Source organism: Salvia miltiorrhiza, chromosome 3, assembly GCF_028751815.1.
Source record: "Salvia miltiorrhiza cultivar Shanhuang (shh) chromosome 3, IMPLAD_Smil_shh, whole genome shotgun sequence".
NCBI classification, from domain to species: domain Eukaryota; kingdom Viridiplantae; phylum Streptophyta; class Magnoliopsida; order Lamiales; family Lamiaceae; genus Salvia; species Salvia miltiorrhiza.
Genome location: NC_080389.1, coordinates 16,781,271 through 16,804,047, shown reverse-complemented (window position 1 = coordinate 16,804,047; position 22,777 = coordinate 16,781,271). Strand labels below are relative to the sequence as shown.

Sequence of the window (22,777 nt, the reverse complement as noted above, 5' to 3'; positions counted from 1 at the left end):
GAAGAGAATCGAGAGAGTTCATAGAGCGTTGAGAGAGAGAGAGAGAGTGCAGAGAGAAGGAGAGAGAGAGAGAGAGATTGAGAGATGAGAGTCGTTCCTCTTGACCGTTAATGAGTTATTGAGTTTGAGAGAGAATTTTTTTTAAGTTGTTGCCTCCAAACTCTTGACTCGTTAGAAATAGGTAGAGTATTTTTTTTTTTTGGGTATGGGTATAATACTATTCTTGGGCCAATATTTTGGGGCCCCCAAAAATTGGGGGCCCTGGACCATTGCCCCACAAAATACACTAAAGGGCCAGCTCTGTCTCCGTCCTGCCTCAAATGATCCTAAATTTTCGGCACAGAAATTAAGGAATGTATGATAAAGGTGTAAAGTGGTGGTGGGATCATCCAAAAAATAATGTTAAATATTTCTAAATTTGGGTTGAATCATTTGAAATGAGACAACTCAAAATAAAAATAGGGTCATTTGAAGCGGGACGGAGGTAGTATTATTTTACCACGAAACTAAAATCTTCAAATTTAAATATATTTCAAATTCAATCAAAGCTAAAATCAGACTTTGAAAGATTTATAAGCTAAAACACTGCATAAATTCAAGTTAAAATGATGCAATAAAAAAAATAAAAATAAAAAATGAAAATTTATGAACCATTCTTTTCGAAAAGTTTAGGAATTTTAGTTCCCTAATAAATTAAAAATTTATGTACAATCATACCAAAATTAAAATTCAAATACAATTCATGAATGGACTAAAACTTTATATATTCATATGCTAATGATTTTATTTTCTTATTAGACATTTTCTTTGGGATCCAAATAATAGGCAAATACTATCTAAAAGTGTCCATTAACACGTTTTTTTTTTTAATAAATTTTTCATTTTATAAAATGATTTTTATTTGTTACAACAAAATATGACCTTTACGATTTGTACAATTTACAACACAAATCAGAGTTGGGCGACCTTAGACACAGTCTCGTGTGTTTATTTTATTAATTTTATGACTGATATTATATCTAGAGGATGAATTTTTATCTCATGGTTCGAATCCTGGAGGGAGCAAAATATTTTAAATTTCGTTATTAATCAGTATATAATGCATTGTTCATCAATATATACTGTCTTATTAATTGAAAAATAAGGGTATCAGTGTCTCACGAAAAATAAGGGTTTCATTGGAGCGCACCCCTATATATATATATATATATATATATATATATATATATATATATATATATATATATATATATAGGGTTGCATTCAATGGAGACCAATTCTTATATAGAGAATGAAGACCAAATCAAGGCCATTCATCTCAATCCAATCAATGATCCAGATTATTTCCTGATTTGATTTTTCATGTAATTAAATAATGGTTAATTACATTTATTTAATCCAAAAAGGGCAAAAACGTCCACTCAAATCCACGAATTATGGCATCTGGTTGAACAAATCCCGAAAATTATTCTCTTCCAATTCTGGGACCTGATCCGTCAATGAACATAATAGATGAACATTAGTATGTTCATTGTTTTCCTACGAACATTTCAATGAACATTAGTATGTTCATTGGTTTTTCTACGAACATATCGACGAATATCAGTATGTTCATTGGTTTTTCTACGAACATATCGACGAACATCAGTATGTTCATTGGTTTTCTACGAACATATTAACGAACATCAGTATGTTCATTGATATTTTCTGCGAACACTTCATTGACGATATGCAGATCTGTAAATCCGGCGACGGCGCGGCGCGACGATCGCCACCACAAGCGTTCTACCATTGTCGTCTTCATCGGCTTCACTCTGACGACGCCGGGGGAGCAGCAGGAGGAGGAAGAAGAGATGGAGGCGATAGGGGAGGGAGGCGGTGGAAGGGAGAATGGAGGGGATGGCGGCGGAGCAGAAGCGGCGACGGCGGGGAGGAAGGCGGCGGAGCAGTAGGAGAGATGGGGGGCGGCGGAGCAGCAGAGATGGAGGCGGCGGGGGAGGGGGCAGAGTGATTGAGAGAGAGAGATAGAGAGAGAGCGTGAATGAGAGAGAGTGAGTGAGATTAGGGTTAAATAGAAAATGACATGCTTAACCTTTTGATTATAAAATAAATGAAAATTAATAAAATTAATCAATTAAATTACCACCATTAGATTAAGTTAGATCAAGGAACCAGATTTGGTCTTCATTCTCTATATAGGGGAGTGGTCTCCATTGAACTTCCCCCTATATAGGGGGCCGCTCCAATGAGACCCTCAAATTTTAGTAAGATCTAGGGTACGATCTGGTGCGTTTATTTTATCAATCATATGGCTGATATTGTATCTGGAGGGAGAATTTTTTTTGCAGGGTTCGAATCCTGGAGGGAGCAAAATATTTTAAATTTTATTATTCATTAGTATATACTGCATTGTTCATCAGCATATACTGTCTTGTTCATCAGTATATATGTCTTATTCATTAACAATTTTTTAAATTTTATTTTTCACCAGTATATACATCTTGTTCGTTAGGTATAAGTTTTGTTCATTAGTATTATATGTCTTATTCATTGTCCTAGTGTTTCATGAAAAATAGGGGGTCTCACTGGAGCGCGCCCCTATATATATATATATATATATATATATATATATATATAGGTAAAAAATTTGGACCACACAAAGGGGCCACATGGCGCGCTAGCGCCACATGGCAGGAGCCTCCCAAGGGCTTCCAAAGCCTTCCAAGGCCAAAAACACGGAAGGGTAAAATGGTCATTTCATTTTTTTATTTTTTTTTTACAGAAAATTCATTTCTTTCCCGCGGCCGTCGTCGAAATTATGCATATGATTGTACACCAATATACATAAACATAAACCCAAATATGCACGACGTTGACGTTAGATAGAAATATGCATGAGAAAGTATTAGTATGCAAACCCTCTAGTGTCTCTCGCTGTCGAAAAATGTTATGCATATTTGTGTGTAATGTTATGTATATTTATGTTTTTCTTTATGCATATTCGTGTTGAACTATATGCATAGTATTATGCAACACCGTCAGGTAGCTCTCGCCGCCGGTCACTTGACGGGTTACACACTGATACTTTCTCATGTATATTTCTATCCAACGTCATGCATATGGTTATCTTTATACATATTGGTGTTTAATTATATGCACAATTTGGACTACGGCCCTAGAAAAAAAAATCGATAAAAAGATTTAATTTTTTTTCGAAATGACCATTTTACTCCTCCGTATTTTTGGCCTTAGAAGACATTTAAATGTCTTGAGAGGCTGTTGCCATGTGGCACGCTCCTAGTGCGCCATATGACAGCAATATGTGAAAAAGCGTTATATACGTATATACTAGGATAAGGGGTGGATCTACATGATCCACTCCCTATATATATAAGAATCCTAGTACAAATAATCAGAATGTCTACCTTGGACAGAGTAAAATTTAGGAAATTTGTACAACATTTTCGATATATATATATTTTCTATGTTAGATAAAATTGAACTAAACATGGAATTTTTAAAACAAGGAATCAAATTACGTTTTTAAGCAATTCCCTACCATCAAAAAAGCTAAAACAGACCTCCCAGCTTCCAGAATCCAGATTAATTCAGAAATTAAATATTTAGAATCATTTTTCTTATACTTTAATCATGGTTATCTTAGTTAGTGGCAAACCATTCAACACGTTACGTATCTCTCTTTGAACATACTGCGGTTTTCTGTATAATAAAATAGTTTCAAATCTGATTTTCTCACTGCTAATTGCTTCCCACTTTAGGTCTTATCCTCCACTGGACATCTGGGTTTCTGTCCCAATCAATTCAATAATACTATCTCACTAAATAATAAACTAATTTGACGTTACAAATATTTCCACACTTATTAATGGCATATATATACATCTCCCTATCTTCGGTCAAATCAAGATCGAGTTTTATATTGAATATTTCTCTCGCATTGCGTAATTAATAATTTTGTCATATTTAGTTTAAATACACACGAGTTTTTCTTATTTAAATTCAATTCACAATATAAAATCTTTTCCAAATCTTTTATTTCTTTGCTTCAAAGAAAGAAAAAAAGAACGAAAACAACAATTAATAGAACACAAATTCTCATGTCCACCCGGGTGCACGGTGCAGCCGGGTGTATAGTGTCATTTCGATAATATGATAGTGTCATTTAATGTTATTGTCATTTCAATATAGTATTAATGTCATTTTGCGATAGTGTTATTTATATAACATGATAATGTCATTTGTAAAATAAAATAGTATTAATATCATTTCAAGATAGAGTTAATGTTAATGTCATTTAGCATAAATGTTAGTGTCATTTTGCACCGAGTGCACAATGTATACATGTGCATAATAGACCACCTCTTGACGGAAAGAATAGACCAACGAACAAAAAGAAAAAGAAAATAGAGCAGACGGAGGAGGTTTTCTTTCTTGAAACTTTTAAAAAAGATATAATCAGTGTAATTAATTGCTATGAATCCATAACCCATCATCGTTTCATCAACCATAAATGCTGTTTATCAAATGAAAGCCAAGAATACATGCAAGTATGCAACTTGACACTTGACATAGTAACTTTATTTATTCATTTGGGGCTATTATTAAAAAGTAAATTTGACTTCGCGTTGCTTTTTTAGCTCGAATTTATAAATATTATAAATATAATACATGTTTATTTCAATTATACAATTTATAATAAGTCAAGATTTTAATTAATTTTTTATTATTTGGGGAGTTGGGGAGGGAGAGCAGTGAGGTTTAAACCCAAGACCTCACTGTTCACACACAGAGATCGCATCGCTTAGTGTCCCCTTGAGGACAAGATTTTAATTAATTAAAACAATTGTTGATGCTAGAAGCCGATTTGGCAATTTTTTTTTAAAAAAGTGCTCCATATCAGATATTGAAACGTTGCTAAGACCATGAGCATTATCGAATTAACTTCCGGCGTCGACATATCAGTTTTATAACGAAGGATTCTGATAACGAGCTATAAGGTCAAAAAGTAAATTCGGAAACGTTGCTAAGATCGTTGACTAGAATTCTAATTCGAGCTATAAATTATTTAAATTAAATTAAATAACGAGCTATAAATTATTTAAAATAATTTATATTTAAATTGTTTAAATAATGAGCTATAAATTATTTATATTTAAATTATAGCCCGTTATTATTTAAAATAACGAGCTATAAATAATAATTATAGCTCGTTATTATTTAAATAATAATTTATACCTCGTTATATAAATTATTATTTAAAATAACGAGCTATAAAATAACGAGCTCGTTATTATTTAAAATAACAAGCTATTATGTTATTTATATTTAAATTATTTAAAATAACGAGCTATAAATTCACCAACGAGTTATAAATTATTTAAATTAAATTAAATAACGAGCTATAAATTATGAAATGTGCTATAAATTAAATTAGATAACGAGCTATAAAGTAAATTCTGAAACGTTGCTATAACGTTGATAAGACTGTTGACCAGAATTCTGATTCGAGCTATAAATTAAATAACGAAGATAAATATATTTTATATTTATAAATTTATGATAAAAAGTGAATATAAGGTCAAAATTCTATTTATTTTTTAATAATAATCCTATAATTCTTTCTTTTCCTTGTTTTTTTTTTTCTTGTAAAAAGTCTTATGGATTAGAAGTCGTTTCTTACCTCTTTCCGCGTCTATATATATATATATAGATTATAGTTATTGAGTTTGGAATGAAGAAAAATCCATCAACACAAATCCCCCAACCCCAATCATCTTTCTATCCAATCGAGAAAAATGGAGAAAGAAAATGCGAGGGAGAAGAAAAAGTCAACAGAATCGAGCAATAATCGTGTGATCTGGGATTGCGGCAGCTCGCTCTACGACTCGTTCGAGTTGAAATCACTGCAAAAAGAGCTCGATTCCGCCCTAGTCTCCAGAACTCTTTCAATGCCCCATTTATCCGACCGCCGCCGCCCTCCCCCGCCGCCGGCGAACAGGAAGCAGGCGTCGAGGATTTCCCGCTCTTTTCACAAGCTGATCCGAGCAATTTTCAGGCCAAAAAGCGCCAAAGATTCGGGTTATGATGAGCAACCGGGAAAAGGATTTTATGTGGTTTATGATAGATCAGCCCCTAAGATGGCAGAAATTCCGGAATTCGATGAGCTGTCGCCTGAATTAAGGCCTCTTGTGAGAAGATCAGCTTCAGCAAGGTTCACTTCTCTGGGAATTACTTGCTCTTGATGTTGTGTAGAATTACTCTCTCGATAGATGTTCGATCGTCAACATCAACGGTTTTGTTATTTTTTTACTTTGAATATTTTTATTTTTATTTTTGTTTTTTGGCAAAAACTACAAAAGGTTGATGAAGTGGAGATTGGTCAGAGGTATGTAGGAATATGCTTGTCCATATTATGTCATCAGAATATTTTCTTTGATTTTGTGCATTTTTACCTAATAAGATTGTTTCAATTCCAAAATCCCAACGAAGTTACATACTTCCATTCCATTGGGATTCTTACATCATGTTTTATTTTATTCTTTGCAATACGTGTGTTTTCTTTTCTTTTTTCTTTTTTAAACTAAACATGCCAACATGAAAATTTGAAGAATATGTTATCATATATATGGGAACTATACGTTATCATATTTTTTCCTTTTTTTTTTGGCTTGTTCGAATAATAATATAAACTTCAAAAATAAAATAAGAAAATTTATACTCAAATATTTTTTTTTTGAATTTATCCATTACTAATATAGCATACTTAATTGAATATTTTAGGTTTAAAAGCAAATGAGCAACTCATTAATAAAAAACTGAAAAAAAATCATTAACACGACAAGAAAGCATCAAAATATCGAAGTCCTATGATAGTAAAATTATGTCGACCGAGGGATATTTAATACTCTCTCCGTCCACGAGATCGTTTTCACATTTATCATTTTAATTCGTCCACAATATTATTATTATTATTATTATTATTATTTTTTAACAGTAGAATCCATGTAATACTTTATTTTCCTCCACATATTTATATGAGACCCAAATTCCACTCACATCAATACACACTATTATAAACTATTATCCATTTTCTTAAAACTCGTACTGGACATTTATAGTGGGACCCAAACTCCACCCATACTAATACACACTATTATTAACTACTATCCACAAATTTCTTAAAACTCGTACAGTATAGTTATATACTATTATCAATTACTATCCACTATTTTCTAAAAATTCATTGTCCACAATGTGAAAACGATATCATAAATGGAGGGAGTAGTAAAACAACTCTCGTGTCGTCCACGTCCACAATGTGGAAATGATATCGTGGGTGGAGAAAGGAGTAAAACATTTAAAAAAAAGGTTGAATTTCTTCGCCTGAGAGATTCGAACTCTCGCGGGGAAACCCCATGTACTTAGCAGGCACACGCCTTAACCACTCGGCCAAAGCGACTGTTGTTCATAAACTTTTGTAGTATGAATTATCAACATTAAATCCCACGATTAACATTTGGCCAACTTCATCAACAACACCCATTATGCCATACACGAGAAAAAATTGAAATTCTTTGTCATACTTCCTCAGTTTCGGAAGAGTCCTCACACTTTTTTTCAGCCACGAGTTATGCAAATGTTAGTTGAGTATGTTGTTAAGATATTTAGATTCAAAAATAAGGGATAATGCCCAAAAAATAAAAAAAAATCCCCACTTTTATGGAACCGGTGGAGTATATATATGCGTCAAGTTATTTTGTCAATATATCATTTTATGTGGGAGTCAAAAAAGATACTACTAAGTTACTTCTTCTTCTTCTTGTTGATTAAGTCAATCAACCACATCACTGCTAAAAAGCTTGAACTCTGCGGCATCTCCAACCAGCTTCCTCACAGAAGAGAAGGCACCCATAATCCCCACACACGTGAACACAACCATGATAGAGTTGTTGATCCAATACGCGGCCGATGATCTCGTTGGCTTGTAACTCCTGTTGTATAGGAGCATCGGGAGCACGAAATCCAGAGGGATGAATCCAACGGCTCCAACCACCCCATTTATGTCTCCGAAGAAAGGCAGCATAGCAGCAAAGAATCCACACACCATCACATATAGTGACCTCAGAATTATCCTCGGTATCAAGTTTCTCTTTGAGAACATTCCCTTGCTCACATCAGCCGATTTCTTCTCCATGATCTCGTATGCCACTTGGGAATACACCTGACACTCAAGATTGTTTCGCATCAACTTCATATATAGTAAAGTGTTGATGGGTAAAAAGAAGGCTATTTTGAGATTTACCAAGCCGATGGCAAAGAGTTGAAGGAGCACGAACACAATGGCGAGGCCTAGAACCCAAACCGGTGCCAGAGAAGGCCCCTCGTCCGGCATGAGGCTTTTGAGGATGTTGGAGTTAGATTTGTTGCCAAATACCCAGTATCCAGAGACTGCAGCAGAGTAGAAAGTTAGGAAGATTACTATGTAACACATGATTAGGCCTTTCAGCATCTTTCCTGTTGCTGGTGGAGCCAATGTCGCCTGCAATTTGTTGAAGACAAACAGTTCATCATCATTTTCACACCTCTAAGCTTGATTGAATATAAGATCATTCATTGCCTGTATTTCTGGTAGTATGCCATTCCCATAGATGGCAGCCATTATCGATATGGAAGTGAAGGCGCTGAAGATTCTTGACGACTCTGAAGACTCTAAAGAGTAGTCCCTCTGTGGTGCCCTCTTGGAGGCAGCTTCCAACACAAGAGAGATTCTTCTTCTTTATATAGATCAGTGCAAGACTTCTCACAATAAGAAGTTCATAGATGTAGAGATAGTTACCTGCATTGATGCAAGCTCCAACTACAAGAAAAGTGTAGCCTATGCTGAGAAGCAGCGAGACGAGGTTAATGTGCCTGAGGGAATGGAAGCTGGGGAATTGGGAGAGAAGTATCATAACTAGTGTCACCATTGCTATGAAGTGGTATAGTTTGAGAGATCCATGGGGAGAGAGGTTCGAGTACATGATCTGTTCTGCCCACAAACAATGGAAAGAAGAAACGAAACCAATCAAGTTTCCATGACTTGAATTACTTATAGGTTCAATTCAAGAGTTCTCATAATCAAAAAAAATATATATATATTTGAAGCACGAGAATCATACCTGGAGGCATTCCCCTGCAAGCAGAATAGCTCCGATACTGATGCCGGTGTTAACTGCTGTCTGAATGAATACCACAAAATAGAACATCCATCCTGAACCTATATAACAACAACCCAAACCCACAAACTCAACTTATAATCAACAACTATACTCAGCTAAGTGAAGCTCGTTGTTCTCTTTGGTTGCAAATTTATCTTAAGAAAATGAGAGAGAAAAAAAGATTGAGAAAGTTTTCTTATATTTTAGTGTCCCCACTGTTTTTATTCTATGTTCTCTAGCTAGGCTGGGAAAAAAAGTTTATCTCATTTTTTCTCCCACATCTTAAATGGGAATATATTATCGCATCATACCCAATAATAATATTATCATAAATTTGAGGGAGAAAAGACTGCTTGGAAAATTTCTTCAAACTATCAGAAGAAAATAATCCACCCTATTGAACATGTTTTCATCTATTTCTATCAAAGTCAAAATAGTCATCTTAAATTCTTGTATCGTTGATCCATTTTAGGTGTGTATGAAAAAAAACAAAAGCTTGAGTTTCAAAGTCAGAAAATCGTGTCATGTATAGCAATCCACTCCTTTTTTTGGTCACTCTGAATTCTCCGACAGTCCAATAATTCAAATTAAAACCGGAATCATTCATTATACGGCCAAACAAATACATCCTAGCAAATATTATTCACAACAATAATTTCATATACGATTTCGTTGTTTTCTTTTTCAACAACGAATGCACCCTAATAATTTAGATGGATTCGATTGCAACTTCAATAAAAGAGTATCCTTCTTTATAGCAATCTTAATAATTCGGATTTTTAGAAACAGAGCATTTTTTTTAAAATACGAGAAACAGAGCATTAATGACAGGAAAGAAAGAAAAAAAGCATTAATGAGTGAATTACCTAAGACGTCGGCAGCGAGTTCCCGGAAGCGAATGTGGCGGCGGCCGGCCTTCTCGCAGTGGTCGAGCACGAGGGACATGAGGTAGTAGGAGTAGAAGGTGACAGCCCCCATGGAGGTGAGGCAGAGGAAGCCGAGGGCCCACCCCAGCCCCCGGAAGGCGTAGGGCAGCGTCAGTATGGTGGGCCCCACGATCGCCGTGGTGAGATGAAACCCCGCGTGCCACCACTTCCCTTTCGATTGCAGCACGAACGCCGCTCCGGCGTCGCCCTCGCGGCTCATTTCCTCCGCCATCATAGCCGCCTGCTAACAAGTGATGTTTTTGGGAGATGAAGAAAGCAAGGAGAAAACATGGGATGAAATTGATGCGTGTGGGAGATGGAGAGGTGTGCGCGCATGAAGCTTTAGTCACATCATCTCATACATGCTGTGTGTATTATTGGGTTGTTTGTTGTTTGCAAGAATATATAGTGCGTGGAAACGGAAAACCAGAGAGAGATTATTTTGTGTTTTGACTATTGGCGATGATCATCATCCTAATTGTTTAATGTTTTTTTAAGGGTGAAGTCGCGTTGATTCCACGACATCACACTAAAATACTACTCCCTCCGTCCCTGAAATAAGTTCCTCTTTTTCCATTTTGGGACGTCCCCCAAATAAGTTCCTCTTTCTTTCTTTCTATTTTTGGACAACTACCCCACCACTAATAATACTTTATTTATTCTTACTTTTCACTTTTTCACCACTCCCAATACTAATTATAACATTTTTTCACCTTTTCACCACTCCCAATACTAATTATAACATATTTTTCTCCACTATCAATACACTTTATCATTTTTCTTAAAACCCGTGCCGTCCCCAAAGAGGAACTTATTTTGGGGACGGAGGGAGTATAATTCTACTTTGGTTCCATCGATTAATTTAAGGCGATTACGAATTTGTGATGTTCTATTTTGATCTCTAATTAATTTATGTTTTCGGAGGATTTCCACGAATATTGATTGACTAATCTAAAAGTACTCTTATTTTCTTCTTCACTTCATCCGAGCATATTTCGATAAATTTGTGTTGAGGCACTGTGCAATTAGTTTTCAGAAGTGTCATTCTGAAAACCAATTGCACAGGAGTATTTGTGATTTGTGTTTTGATTAATTAATTTTTAATGCAGTGCTTTTATTTCAGAAAATAGAAATTTTAGAAGTTCCAAACTTTTAGTTTTTACTAGCAGAATTTACGTGGATTGCACGTATTATCTCTTATTTAACATTATGTGAATAATCAGATTTTTTTTAAAAATACTATGTTTAGGTTGCTACCTAAATTATAGGATTGTGTGTGACATTAGTTAGGAATAAGTCAATTTGTAAAAATATGCATGACATTGGTGGGAAAAAAAGACATTTATTGATAATTATGATAGTGTAAGGGGTATTAAATATTGAGGGTTGACTTAATAGATAAAAGTACCATAGGCTAGTCCATTTTTTATCAAGATATATTGAAATTTTGAGATAACTCAAGGCCCTTGACAATATTTTAAGTTTATAATTGGCACTAAGGGGGTTGGAGAAATTTATAATCTATAATATATTAAAAAAGCAACTTCCAATTTGAAAAAAATTGAGTGGTAATTTTGTAGTTATAATAAAGTTGATGGTTTATTTGTAAACTATATTTTCTCTTTTTATTTTTATTTTCTTTAACTTCTTATTTTTTGTTTTATCTCTTTTCAAAATTGTGAAATTCGATTAATTATAAAATATTATGCATATCAAATTAAAAATCGTGATAAGAGCTTTAATTTGATATATTTTATGTAATTGATTTAAAATGTAAAAATTATACTATTTGTTTAAATATTAAAATTTTCTCTCTCCTCTCTCATCTTTATCAAATAAATCTATTTTATAATACTTTAATATTTATTTTTTAACTTACTTTTTTTTTTAACTTTTCATAATATCAAATTTTATAATTGTGAATTTTTTTTATTTTTTTAAATATTAAGTTCAAATATATTAAGTTAAAATTAATTTTTATTATATTTATAAGTATGATAATTGAATTAGTATTAATTTCATATAAATATAAAATTTTAAAAATATTTCTCGGGCATTGCACGAGGTGCAAATGCTAGTTCTAATAATGAGGATAAAAATTCTCAATTATCAAAAGTAAAACGCCTCTTAAATTATTTATTATGCTTATTGTTTACATAATTTTTTAAGGTAAACTAATATTGGTTCATTATATTGTGACTTCATTAAACATATTCAAGATAAATATGACAAAAAATCCACATTTTATATGTAGTTAGATTTTGCTTGGTTTTATGAGACGTGGTTATATGTCATATAGGAAGAGAGTTTGCTATATGTTATTCGTAGTCCAAATTGAAGAGGGTAATTAGGAAAGTCCTCTTATTCTTTTGTGTTAATACCTCTAAATAATCGTTTTGCTTAATAAAAAGATAATAGTAGTTACAAAAAGATAATAGTAGTCACAAGCACTGTCCAAATGATATATTTCACACCATTAACACTTGATTAAGGGGTGTGGTAGGGGTTTGATTTGTTTTTACAAATATAACTTTGTGAAAGTTAATTTCATATTTTTAAAAGGGCTAATAGCCGAAAAATACACGAACTTTCACCAGATTTGTATATTGCACATGACCATCAAAAATAGTCCTAGAATACACCACATTTTAATTTTATCGCAAATTGCACCCGCGTTGACTACCACTTTGATCGGTGGTGACGTGGTTGTCGGATTTTGTTAACGTGGACGATTTTCCGATGTAGTAAAATGACGTCATTTTGTCAAGCTCTTTCAAATTAAAAAGAAAAAGAAAAGGAAAAAAACATTGATGCCACATGAATCTAGGTCGGAGAAAAGGGGTCGCCGGATCTCAGAAATTAGGGTCGCGCGCTCTGCACCACATGAATTTGGTAGAGGGCGGAGGTCGATGAAGGGGGAGGGTTTGCAGAGTGCGAGGCGGCGGAAATCGTAGGGGAAGAGGGAGGGCGGCGGGGCGGCGAAAGTCGCGGGGGAAGAGGAAGGACGGCGGGGGACGAAAATCGCGGGGAAGAGAGAGGGCAGTGGGCGGCGGAAATCGTGGGGAAAAAGGAAGGGAAATCAAAGGCCAACTCCGATCAAATCAAACCCTTCCCCAAATCCTTCAATAGATGAAATCAAGGTGGTGGAAATTGAAGCATGAGTCTGGAGGGAGGCGGCAGGGTAGCGGAAATTGAAGCATAAGTCTGGAGAGAGGGCGGTGGGGCCGGGCGGCGAAAATACCGCCATCACCACTGCCAAATTTGCAATCCACCACCACTGTGCTATTTGTGTCGCCTAGAGTGGAGTCGGATGAAATCGAATGAGTGGTGAAGGAAAATGGGAAAGCGGCGCTGCCGATTGAGATACATGTGGCGAAGATGATTAGATGAAGATGAAGACGGGTTGAGGGAGCAGGAGCGGCTTCTCCCTATGATGGAGATGATGCCCGTCGCGCCTGACGGCGGAGGGCTGAACGTCATTCAGCTTCGACATGATGGAGAAGATGATGATTAATTAGGAATTTTGATTTTGTCAACTTCTCTTTCTCTCTCTTATGTCACATGTAACAAAAAAATTACATTGTTTTTAATTTTTATGCCACGCGTATTGCCACAGCATTAAAAATGTCACGCGTACTGCCACGTCGTTGCCGGTCAACTTTAATTATAGCCGGAATTCTCGTCGTGTGCAATTTGCGATAAAATCAAAAGTTGATGTACTTTTTAAGGTGATGTGCAAAATGCAAATTCGGACAAACTTCGTGTATTTTCCGGCTATTACCCTTTTTAAAATCTATCAAACTTTTAGAATTTGTTTTTGTAAAAGTTATAGTAGTAATTAACATTATTGTATTTTTTTACTTAAGTAAAATTATTATTTTAATATTTTCATCAAGTCTTTTTAAATTAATTTAGAATTATCACGTAGATTGTTAATAGCTACTAAATTTCATTATAATAGGCATCTTTGTTCTTTTTAAAGTTAACAAAAATATAATTAACATTGTACTCACCCCGTCCTAATTTTTAGTATCTATTTAAGAATGATACGAATATTTAATAAAATGGTTGAGTGTGTTGTGAGTGAAATAAGGTTCCCATTTTTTTAAGAGTGTTAAAGTGATTAGAGTGGAGTAAAAGTTCCAACTACTTTTACTAAAAATAGAAATAGATACCAAAATGTGGGACTAACTAAAATGGAAACATGCATACTAAAAGTTGGGACGAAGGGAGTAGTATCTACACTTATCTTCACACTTACATTAGCATGTTAAAACTCTTGACTGAGTCTCATATTCATACCTAAATATTTTTATTTTTTTGCATTATCTATTTTTAGACACACGATATCATCTATTCTCATGTCACATGTCAAATCTCAAGCATCGTATATGTCAATGTATGAACATTAAAATTAATAATCCCTCCGTCCACAAAAAATAGTCCATTTTTGTCATTTTGGGATATCCACAAAAATTAATCCCATTTCACTTTTGGCAACTTTCTATCACATGGTGGATCCTTATTTCCCTCACAATACATTTAATTATCATTATCAATACTATCTTTTTAGTGGGATCATTTCTCCACTCACAATAAACTCAAGTATTTTCATTAAAATCCGTGTCAACCTCTTCTAGGACTATTTTTTGTGGACGGAGGGAGTATCATTTTTTGTCTTGTCATGAGTTTCACAACCAAGTCTTATTTTTCTAACTTTTTTTTAAACAAACACCTGAGGGTCAGGCAGACCCGCAACCTGTATATAAAACTCAACCAATATCTCATACATGGTATTGCCCAAAAGTGACAATGCCTAATAGAAACCACAGGGGAAAGCAAAAATCAAACAGAGCAAAACCATACATAGATGTAGCCCAAAAGTAATTACACCCATATGACAAAGTGAATAACATCAGAAATGGTAAACCAAGAACCAACTAACTATCGACATGATATCTGAATATGAAGTTAGGATAACCAAGTTGATCCATCTTAACCGGAGCAAGAAAAGAACGAGGGGCAGAAAAACAATCATAAGTAGTCAAAGCCATGACATGATGACCTTTCCTAGCCATAAAAGTAGTAGGCTTGTTTCCCTTACGATGGATGTGAGTAAAACTAACCCGCCTCTCCTAACCAAGTCTTTTTTTTTTCTTCTAACTTATTTTCAATGTTTTTCACTCTTTTGTCTAGGAAATGTAAAAGAACAATCTCATGTAAAAATTTTCTCAGCCTCCAATAAAAGAAGGGTTAAAGTACAAATCTACCCCTGAAGTCGGCACCCCTAGAGCGTATTACTCCTCAAACTCAACGTTGACCCAAATAACTCTCCATACCCAAATAACTCTCCATAGCCCATATAAATACTACATTTAAGCCCACAACTTAATGGCCCGTTGACGGCGTTTTTTTTTTTTTTTTTTTTTTTAATCTCCTTCTCCCTATTCTCCTTACTAGACATGCTCGTCTCCCTCAACCTCTCCGCTAACTCCTTCATCGTCAATGCCAACTCTTCTCTCCTACGCCGTTAAGGAGCTCGAGCTCTCCTTCTCCGGCATCATCGGCCACATACCGGAGAAGATGTTCGCCAACTGCCCCAACCTTGAGTATGTTAATCTAGCCTTCAACAACATCACCGGATTCCTGCCGGAGAATCTCTTCTTTCACATCGACAAGTTTAAATATCTCAATCTCTCCTACAACAACATCTCCAGCATGATATCCGATTTGAAGATCGAGAGGTGCAATTCTCTGTCTCATCTCGATTGGTCGGGAAATCAGATTGCAGGATCACTACCACGATCCTTCTCCAACAGCACCAGCCTCGTGGAGCTAATTTAGCCGGAGAATTTTCTCTCCGGCGAAATCCCCTCCGCTTTCGGCATGCTGAAAAGCCTGCAAACCCTAGACCTCTCCCACAACCACCTCAGCGGCTGGATCCCGCCGGAGCTCGGCAACACGTGTGCCTCCCTCGTCGACCTCAAGCTCTCGAAGGACAACATCAAGCCTCCTTTGCGTCGTCAATTCTCGAAAGGTTGTCATCTCTGCAAATCCTCATGCTCAGCGGAAACTGGATTTCTGGCGAATTTCCGGCGTCCATTTACTTCTGCAAGAACCTGAGGGTGGTGGACTTCAGCTCCAACAGGTTGTCCGGAAACGGCGAAAAAAAAAAGAATTTAAGAAACGACGTCAATGGGCCATTAAGTTGTGGGCTTAAATGTAGTATTTATATGGGTTATAGGGAGTTATTTGAGCCAACGTTGAGTCTGGGGAGTAATACGCTCTAGGGGTGCTGACTTCAGGGGTGGATTTATACTTTAACCCATAAAAGAATAATATTTTTTTTGCTTTTTTTTGATAAATTACATAAGTAAATAAAGAAATTCAAAGACAGCGCGACGGATGATTCGAATCCAGGATCTCAGGTCATGGGCATTAACCTCCTATCGTTAGGGCAACACACACACACTATTTTCATGCTTTTTTATTGTTCCTACTACTAGTCCATGTATAACACCTTTGTTGCTACCCTCTAAAACGAATATTTTAAGAATAAATTTTTATTCTATGAGCAAAAGACAAAGCTCTATGGATGAGTTTCTTGAGATTTTTGCATAGATAGATAATCTCGAGTTTCTCTAAAGAACTTTTGAGGCAATCCTTCAATTTGAATTTCAGAACCAACAACTATCTATTGAATAGGAAAATAACTCCACGTCTAGCTAGCTACATGTAAAATGTGAATTTTTTGTCATAGTTATCTTGAATATATTTAATGAAGTCACAAGATAATGAACCAATATTAGTCTACCTTAAAAAATCATGTAAACAATAAGCTTAATATATGATTTAAAATGCATTTACTTTTGATAATTGGGAATTTTTATCCTCATTATTAAGATTTCTCTAACCCCTTTTCAATTGGAGAAGAATCAAGCAAATTAGCTTTAATTATAAATTTTTAAATTATCAAGGGCCTTATGATATTTCAAAGTTTCAATACATCTTAATAAAAAAATGAATTAGCCTATGGTACTTTTATCTATTAAGTAAACCCTCAATATTTAATGCCCCCTTACACTATCACAACTATCCATAAATTTCTTCTTCTCAACCAGTGTTATGCATATTTTTATGAATTGTCTTATTCCTAACTAATGCCATTCACATTCCTATAATTTGGTGGAGGATTAAGCCTTGAACGTTCCAAAAAAAAGAGGATTAATTTTTGTGGGGTATTATCCAAAAAAAAAATGAGGATTAATTTTTATGAACCCAAAAATTATAAAAATTAACTACTACTCCCTCCGTCCACCAAAGATATGCCACAATTTCCTTTTTCGTCCGTCCACAAAAAATATGCCACATCCATTTTTAGTAGTAGGGTCCACATCATTCCACTCATATTTAAAGTGGGACCCTTACTCCACTACCAACTTCACTCACATTTTATTAAAACCCGTGCCGAAATTAAAGTGACATATCTTTGGTGGACGGATGGAGTATTTTTTATGAACGAAAAGAGATAAATAATGAGTAATTTTGAAGAGTTCAAACTTATTTAAGATTATGATTGGATTGTGATTCTTGTATAATAATAATTATAATAATATTTCATTCGTCCCAACGAAAGCGGTGCGCCTCCTTTTTGAGCTGTCCCAATGAAAGTATAAAATTTAAGACACACTACAAACAATATCCACACACCTTTACATATTTTTATACTATAATCTTATTCTCCTTAAATCTCGTGCAAAAAAAAAGCGTACACTGATTTCGTTGGGACGGAAGTTGTATAATAATAATAATAATAATAATAATAATAATAATAATAATAATAATAATAATAATAATAATAATAATAATAATAATAATAATAATTTAAGGCACGTTGTGTTGTTCTATTTTGATCTCTAATTAATTTAGACGAATTTTAAGAAAATATTACATGAATTTAAGGCGATTACACGCTGTTGTTCTATTTTGATCTCTAATTAATTTACACGAACATTTAAGAAAAGATTTATAGAAATGAGTAATACTTTGCCGAGTGTGGTGACTGGTGAATTTGTTATCCTAACTTTAAATATAAACGAACATCGAAATTAAACGATAAATTTAAATAAATAGATATAAATAATAAAAAAAATCAAAATATAAATCACAAAATATGTTTTAATAAAATATAATAATTAACATCAATTACTCAATAAAATTCTGAATTTAAAAATGTAAAATTTAAATTTATAGAAAGTGTAATGATAATTATAATTATTAAATAAATTTAAAAATTATTCGATAATGAAAATTTGCACTATGCAATTCATCATAATAAATATTTTTATACACAAACATAAATTAAAAGTTATAAATTTTTAATGAAGAGAAAGAAAATAAAATATTTAAAACTTTTCATAATTTATTCATTTTAAATTCATTTTCGATGATTTTTATACTAAATTAAATTTAAGATGCACATTAATTATTTTTTATGATCAAATTTGATGACGTTTAGAAAAAAGTTACGATATAAAAAAGTAAAAAGAAAAAAATAGTGAAAATTTTGGTGGAAGAAGAGAGAGAAAAAGAGAGGAAAAAAACTCTTATTTCAGCTTGTTTTCAAAGTTCATCTTCGTGGCTTGTCATGCTTCTTTCTCAATGAATCTACCCATATTTTCAGTTAATTACCAAAAAATAGAGAGCCAATGTTTGCAACTTGCTTTCAATGTCTTCGAAAACATGTACTACATCAATTTTCGGACGAATTAACCCTAAGTTGATGTATTTTACTGCAATTAACCCTAATAAAAGCATCCAAACACAACAATTGATAAGAGAACGCGCGATAACAACATTTGCAATACGAATCATTCCAAAACAAAAATGTCAGAATTCCTACAAAAACATCAAAGTTGCATGTTCAACATAATCCAAGTTGAACATCCATCCCTAAACATCCCCTTTTTTAATCATCCTTGTTTTTGGGCCTCTTCTGCTGCTGCCAAATTCTTGTTGTATGTTTCCAGTTCTTTCTTATACGCCTCCATTGCTTCCGCAGCTTTCTCATTCCAAACCTGCTTCTCTTCCTCACTTATTTCCTACACAAAACAAGACTCAAAAATGTTACTGCAACCTTATTCAAAAACTCTTCTTCAACTGCAACCAAGAATCTATAATAATTAATACCTTCCACTTGAGCGAAATGAGTGCAGTGATCGTAGAGTTGTTGACACCGGGGCGCTCTTCCACCAAACTCTTCCTCGTCTCCTTGCTGAAGAGAAGGAAAGACGAGGCAGGCCGCTTTGGTTTGTTCGGATCAACAATCTTCTCTTCATTCTTCTTCTTCTGGCGATTCTCTTTGTTTTTCTGCACACCGATTGCACGAATCAATGATACTTAATAATCCCAGAATACATTTGAAGTGAATGTGATCAGAGAGGAGCAATGCAATACCTTGATTAGAGTTTCAGTTTTCTCTTTCTTTTTAAGCAGTTGCATAGCTTCTTGCTTCTGGAGTTTCATGAACTCTTCCCCATCTTTCTTGAGGTTAGCAGCTTCTTCTTCCTTCCTCTGCTTGTACAATTCCATCTCTTGCATATATTGTTCTTTGTTTTTCAATGCTATCTGAGAAATCATCATGCAGAAACACAATCAAGAAACCATATTCATCTTACAAATAAACACAAATTTCAGCCACCAAAAACTGACCTCTTCATAGGGGGTTTTTTGTTCATCTGTCATCTTCTTCCACTCCTCACCTGTGATCTTTGCAACCTTCAATTCACAATCGATATTCCAAATCAGCCCCATTCTCAATCAAGAAGACTAAGATTTCAAAATCATTGTTCGTTTTACCTCCAAGACATTCTTGTTTTCTGCAAGCAGAGCAGCTCTGCGCTCATTGGAGAAGATGAAGTAGGCCGACATCGGCTGCTTCGGCTTCAAAGGGTCTTTCTCCTTCCTGTCACAACCAACACAGCGCAATAAAAAACATCAGGAATTGAACCGAGCAAAACCTACTCAACATGGCTGAAAAATTGAGTGGAGTTTTCTTACTTTGTTTTCTTGTTGTTTTCCTTCTCTGCCTCCTGCTTAAACTGAAGGTACTGTTCGAGCAACTCGATTGCAGTCTTCTGCTTCTGCTCGTCTTCAAGAAGCTTCATCGCCTCGAGCTCGCGCTTCTCGTTTCCTGCAATCTTCAAATAGGCTTCCTTCTCTGCTTGGTACCTCTCTTCATAAGGCTTCTTCTCTTCCACGGTGATGGATTTCCATTTTGCCCCCAACAGGTTCGACATCTCCTTGAAATCGGTATCTGGATTAGATTTCTTCACCTATTAACAACACAAGCAGAGTCTAATCAGTTTCGTTATTCAATCAAGAGATATGAAATGGCGATAATCTAACATAAACCCTCAATCCTAAACCCTATACATTATATGTACCTCATTCCACTGGTCTTTGCACCACAGCACGTAAGGAGGAGATGGCTTCTTCGTCCCTCCCTTCTTCTTCTCCTTCTTCTCTTGCTCTAGATCTTTGATTCCGAGCCCTAGAGGGAATGTCTGTAGAAACCCCCAATTTTGGTTAGAAATGCAATTGTGAAATTGAACAATTGTAAAAACAAATTGAAATAGGGCTAACCACAGTGGGTTTGAACTCCTTGATCTTCTGCAATTTCTTCAATTCGATTTTGAGTTTCTCTTGCTCGCGATCACGAGTCTCGAGTTGTTCCTCCTTGGCCTTCAACATTTCCTCGGTCTGCTCCTTCTCGATCTTCAACTTCTCGAGTTGCTCCTGCATTTCCTGCAGCTGTTTCTCGAAGGAAGACGCGTCGGACGCCGGTTGCTTCCCCTTCGCCGCCCCTTTCTTCGTTTTTTTCCGAGACAGGCTCTCGTGGTTCTCTTTCCCGGCGGAGTTTTCCGGCGGCGGAGCGGCGACAGGAGAGGGCTCCGGAATCTCCCCGGCGGCGATGTTGACCTCACTTGACGTGATAGTTTTCGGCTTCAGCGCTTTTTTTGTTCTCCCTCTCTTCGCGGGCGCTGGGTCGGCGATTGTAGGGTTTTCTGCTACGGCAGCCATAGGAAACGTTGGAGAGAGAGTGATAGAGAGAGAATGGTGAATAGTTGTGAAAAACGAATCAAGAAATGGGAGTGATTTAAAGGGTGGGATGTCTAACGGTCAGGAAATTTCAAAATTTGAATTATTTTATTTTGAAAAGAGCTCGCTTCACGATTTACCGTTGGAAATATGCCATCTATAATTGTTTTACCGTAAATGAAACACACTGCCTTCTCAATTATGACTATGGGTAACTAAAATGACTGCCTTTGATTGAAATCGATTTGATAATTTCAAATTTTCAACTAATTAAAATTATTAAAATCATTTTTGTTATCATATGGGAAAATTCTGACTGAAATCGATTTGACGAGTTGAATTTTGAACTAATAAAAATCATTTTTTTTCATAGGGGGGGGGGGGGGGGGGGGGAATTCATATGAAGTCATTGTGATAAGATAAACCGACATAATGTGAAGTATCTCTTTGCTTAATGACTTAGTTATTATTCTAAAAAACAAGAGCAAGTTATTAATAAAAATTATAAATTGTTGGTTTTATAATTACAAAACGGTTTTAATTTGTAAAAGTTACGAAGGATCACAGCTTTCAATTTTTTAAAAATGGTTTTATGATATTGTGGATTTCAATGGTATAATCCCTTGTTTGTTTAAAAAAAAGAAGTGTAATCCCAAATTTTCATTATACCTGGTTCATATTTTCAGGTTTGTGAAAATCAAACCCGACGATTTTCTCCAAAATCGACCACCAATATAAGAATAAAATCCCAATATTCCTATGGGGAAAATTCTAGCATCTTTTTTTTTTTTTTGAGTGGAAAATTCTAGCATCTTTGGGTGCTTTTGAAACCTCAAATTTTCTCTTAAAGAAAGTTTTTTAGGCCGCTTTTGGAGAAAGTTATTGTCTTATTTTTAATAAAAAAACATATCATATCATGAAATAATTATGAGTAACACGCACAATAATTGAACTAGTACAAACTTGATCATATATCCAACTCTGCTACTTGAACTAGACCACCTCGACACTTTTGAAATCTAAGTTAATTAGCTATATTATGTTGTGATGTTAGGCTCCAGAGATATCAAGATCCATGAGAAAATGCATGCTCATCTCATACTTCACTTGTTAAAATCTAATCAAAGATGGAAACATTTCATAAATTAGTAGAGCTGAATAAATCTCAAAATTAGACCATAAATTTCATTGGAAGTAAAATACTATACTGGTATTGTAAGAATATATTTTGAAACTATTCCTCCTCCAACATATCAACTTGTGATTCAAGAAAAAGTGATCCTATAACCCCCAACTATAAATGTAAAAGCCAGAACTGTTGAAAATACTCAATAATCAAAGTCAAGAAAAACAACATCTAGAAGTAGAAATATTTAGCAAAGTCAAAAGAAATATTTTGTATGACTTTAGTGAGATTATGCATGACTTTACTACATTTCTGAACCTATAAATAAGTATCATTGTAATACGGAAGATCATCAAGCAATACAATAACAATCATTTGCTTCTCTTTATCTTTCTCTATGCATTATG

General features: G+C 34.8%; 3 protein-coding genes and 1 non-coding gene across 4 annotated transcripts; 1 reads left to right on the top strand and 3 right to left on the bottom strand.

The window, feature by feature from the left end:
• Positions 1 to 5,660: 5,660 nt before the first annotated feature.
• On the top strand, positions 5,661 to 6,499 carry LOC131017889 (uncharacterized). The gene has a single exon (XM_057946626.1). It carries the CDS (start codon positions 5,817 to 5,819, stop codon positions 6,261 to 6,263), a length of 447 nt encoding a protein of 148 aa, XP_057802609.1. The 5' UTR covers positions 5,661 to 5,816; the 3' UTR covers positions 6,264 to 6,499.
• An 899-nt stretch (positions 6,500 to 7,398) lies between these two features.
• On the bottom strand, positions 7,399 to 7,480 carry TRNAS-GCU (transfer RNA serine (anticodon GCU)). Its single transcript has one exon. It is a non-coding gene; the product is annotated as a tRNA-Ser (tRNA).
• A 239-nt stretch (positions 7,481 to 7,719) lies between these two features.
• Positions 7,720 to 10,597, bottom strand: LOC131017888 (probable GABA transporter 2). The gene is made up of 6 exons (XM_057946624.1): positions 10,085 to 10,597; positions 9,180 to 9,277; positions 8,858 to 9,044; positions 8,639 to 8,769; positions 8,324 to 8,560; positions 7,720 to 8,242 (listed from the first exon to the last, which is right to left on the bottom strand). The coding sequence occupies exons 1-6, from the start codon at positions 10,377 to 10,379 to the stop codon at positions 7,853 to 7,855; spliced, it is 1,338 nt and encodes a 445-aa protein (XP_057802607.1). The 5' UTR covers positions 10,380 to 10,597; the 3' UTR covers positions 7,720 to 7,852.
• Positions 10,598 to 18,974: 8,377 nt separating this feature from the next.
• Positions 18,975 to 21,283, bottom strand: LOC131017887 (high mobility group B protein 13-like). The gene is made up of 8 exons (XM_057946623.1): positions 20,789 to 21,283; positions 20,590 to 20,709; positions 20,204 to 20,478; positions 20,003 to 20,108; positions 19,856 to 19,921; positions 19,601 to 19,771; positions 19,334 to 19,513; positions 18,975 to 19,245 (listed from the first exon to the last, which is right to left on the bottom strand). The coding sequence occupies exons 1-8, from the start codon at positions 21,224 to 21,226 to the stop codon at positions 19,117 to 19,119; spliced, it is 1,485 nt and encodes a 494-aa protein (XP_057802606.1). The 5' UTR covers positions 21,227 to 21,283; the 3' UTR covers positions 18,975 to 19,116.
• Between the last annotated feature and the right edge of the window lie 1,494 nt (positions 21,284 to 22,777).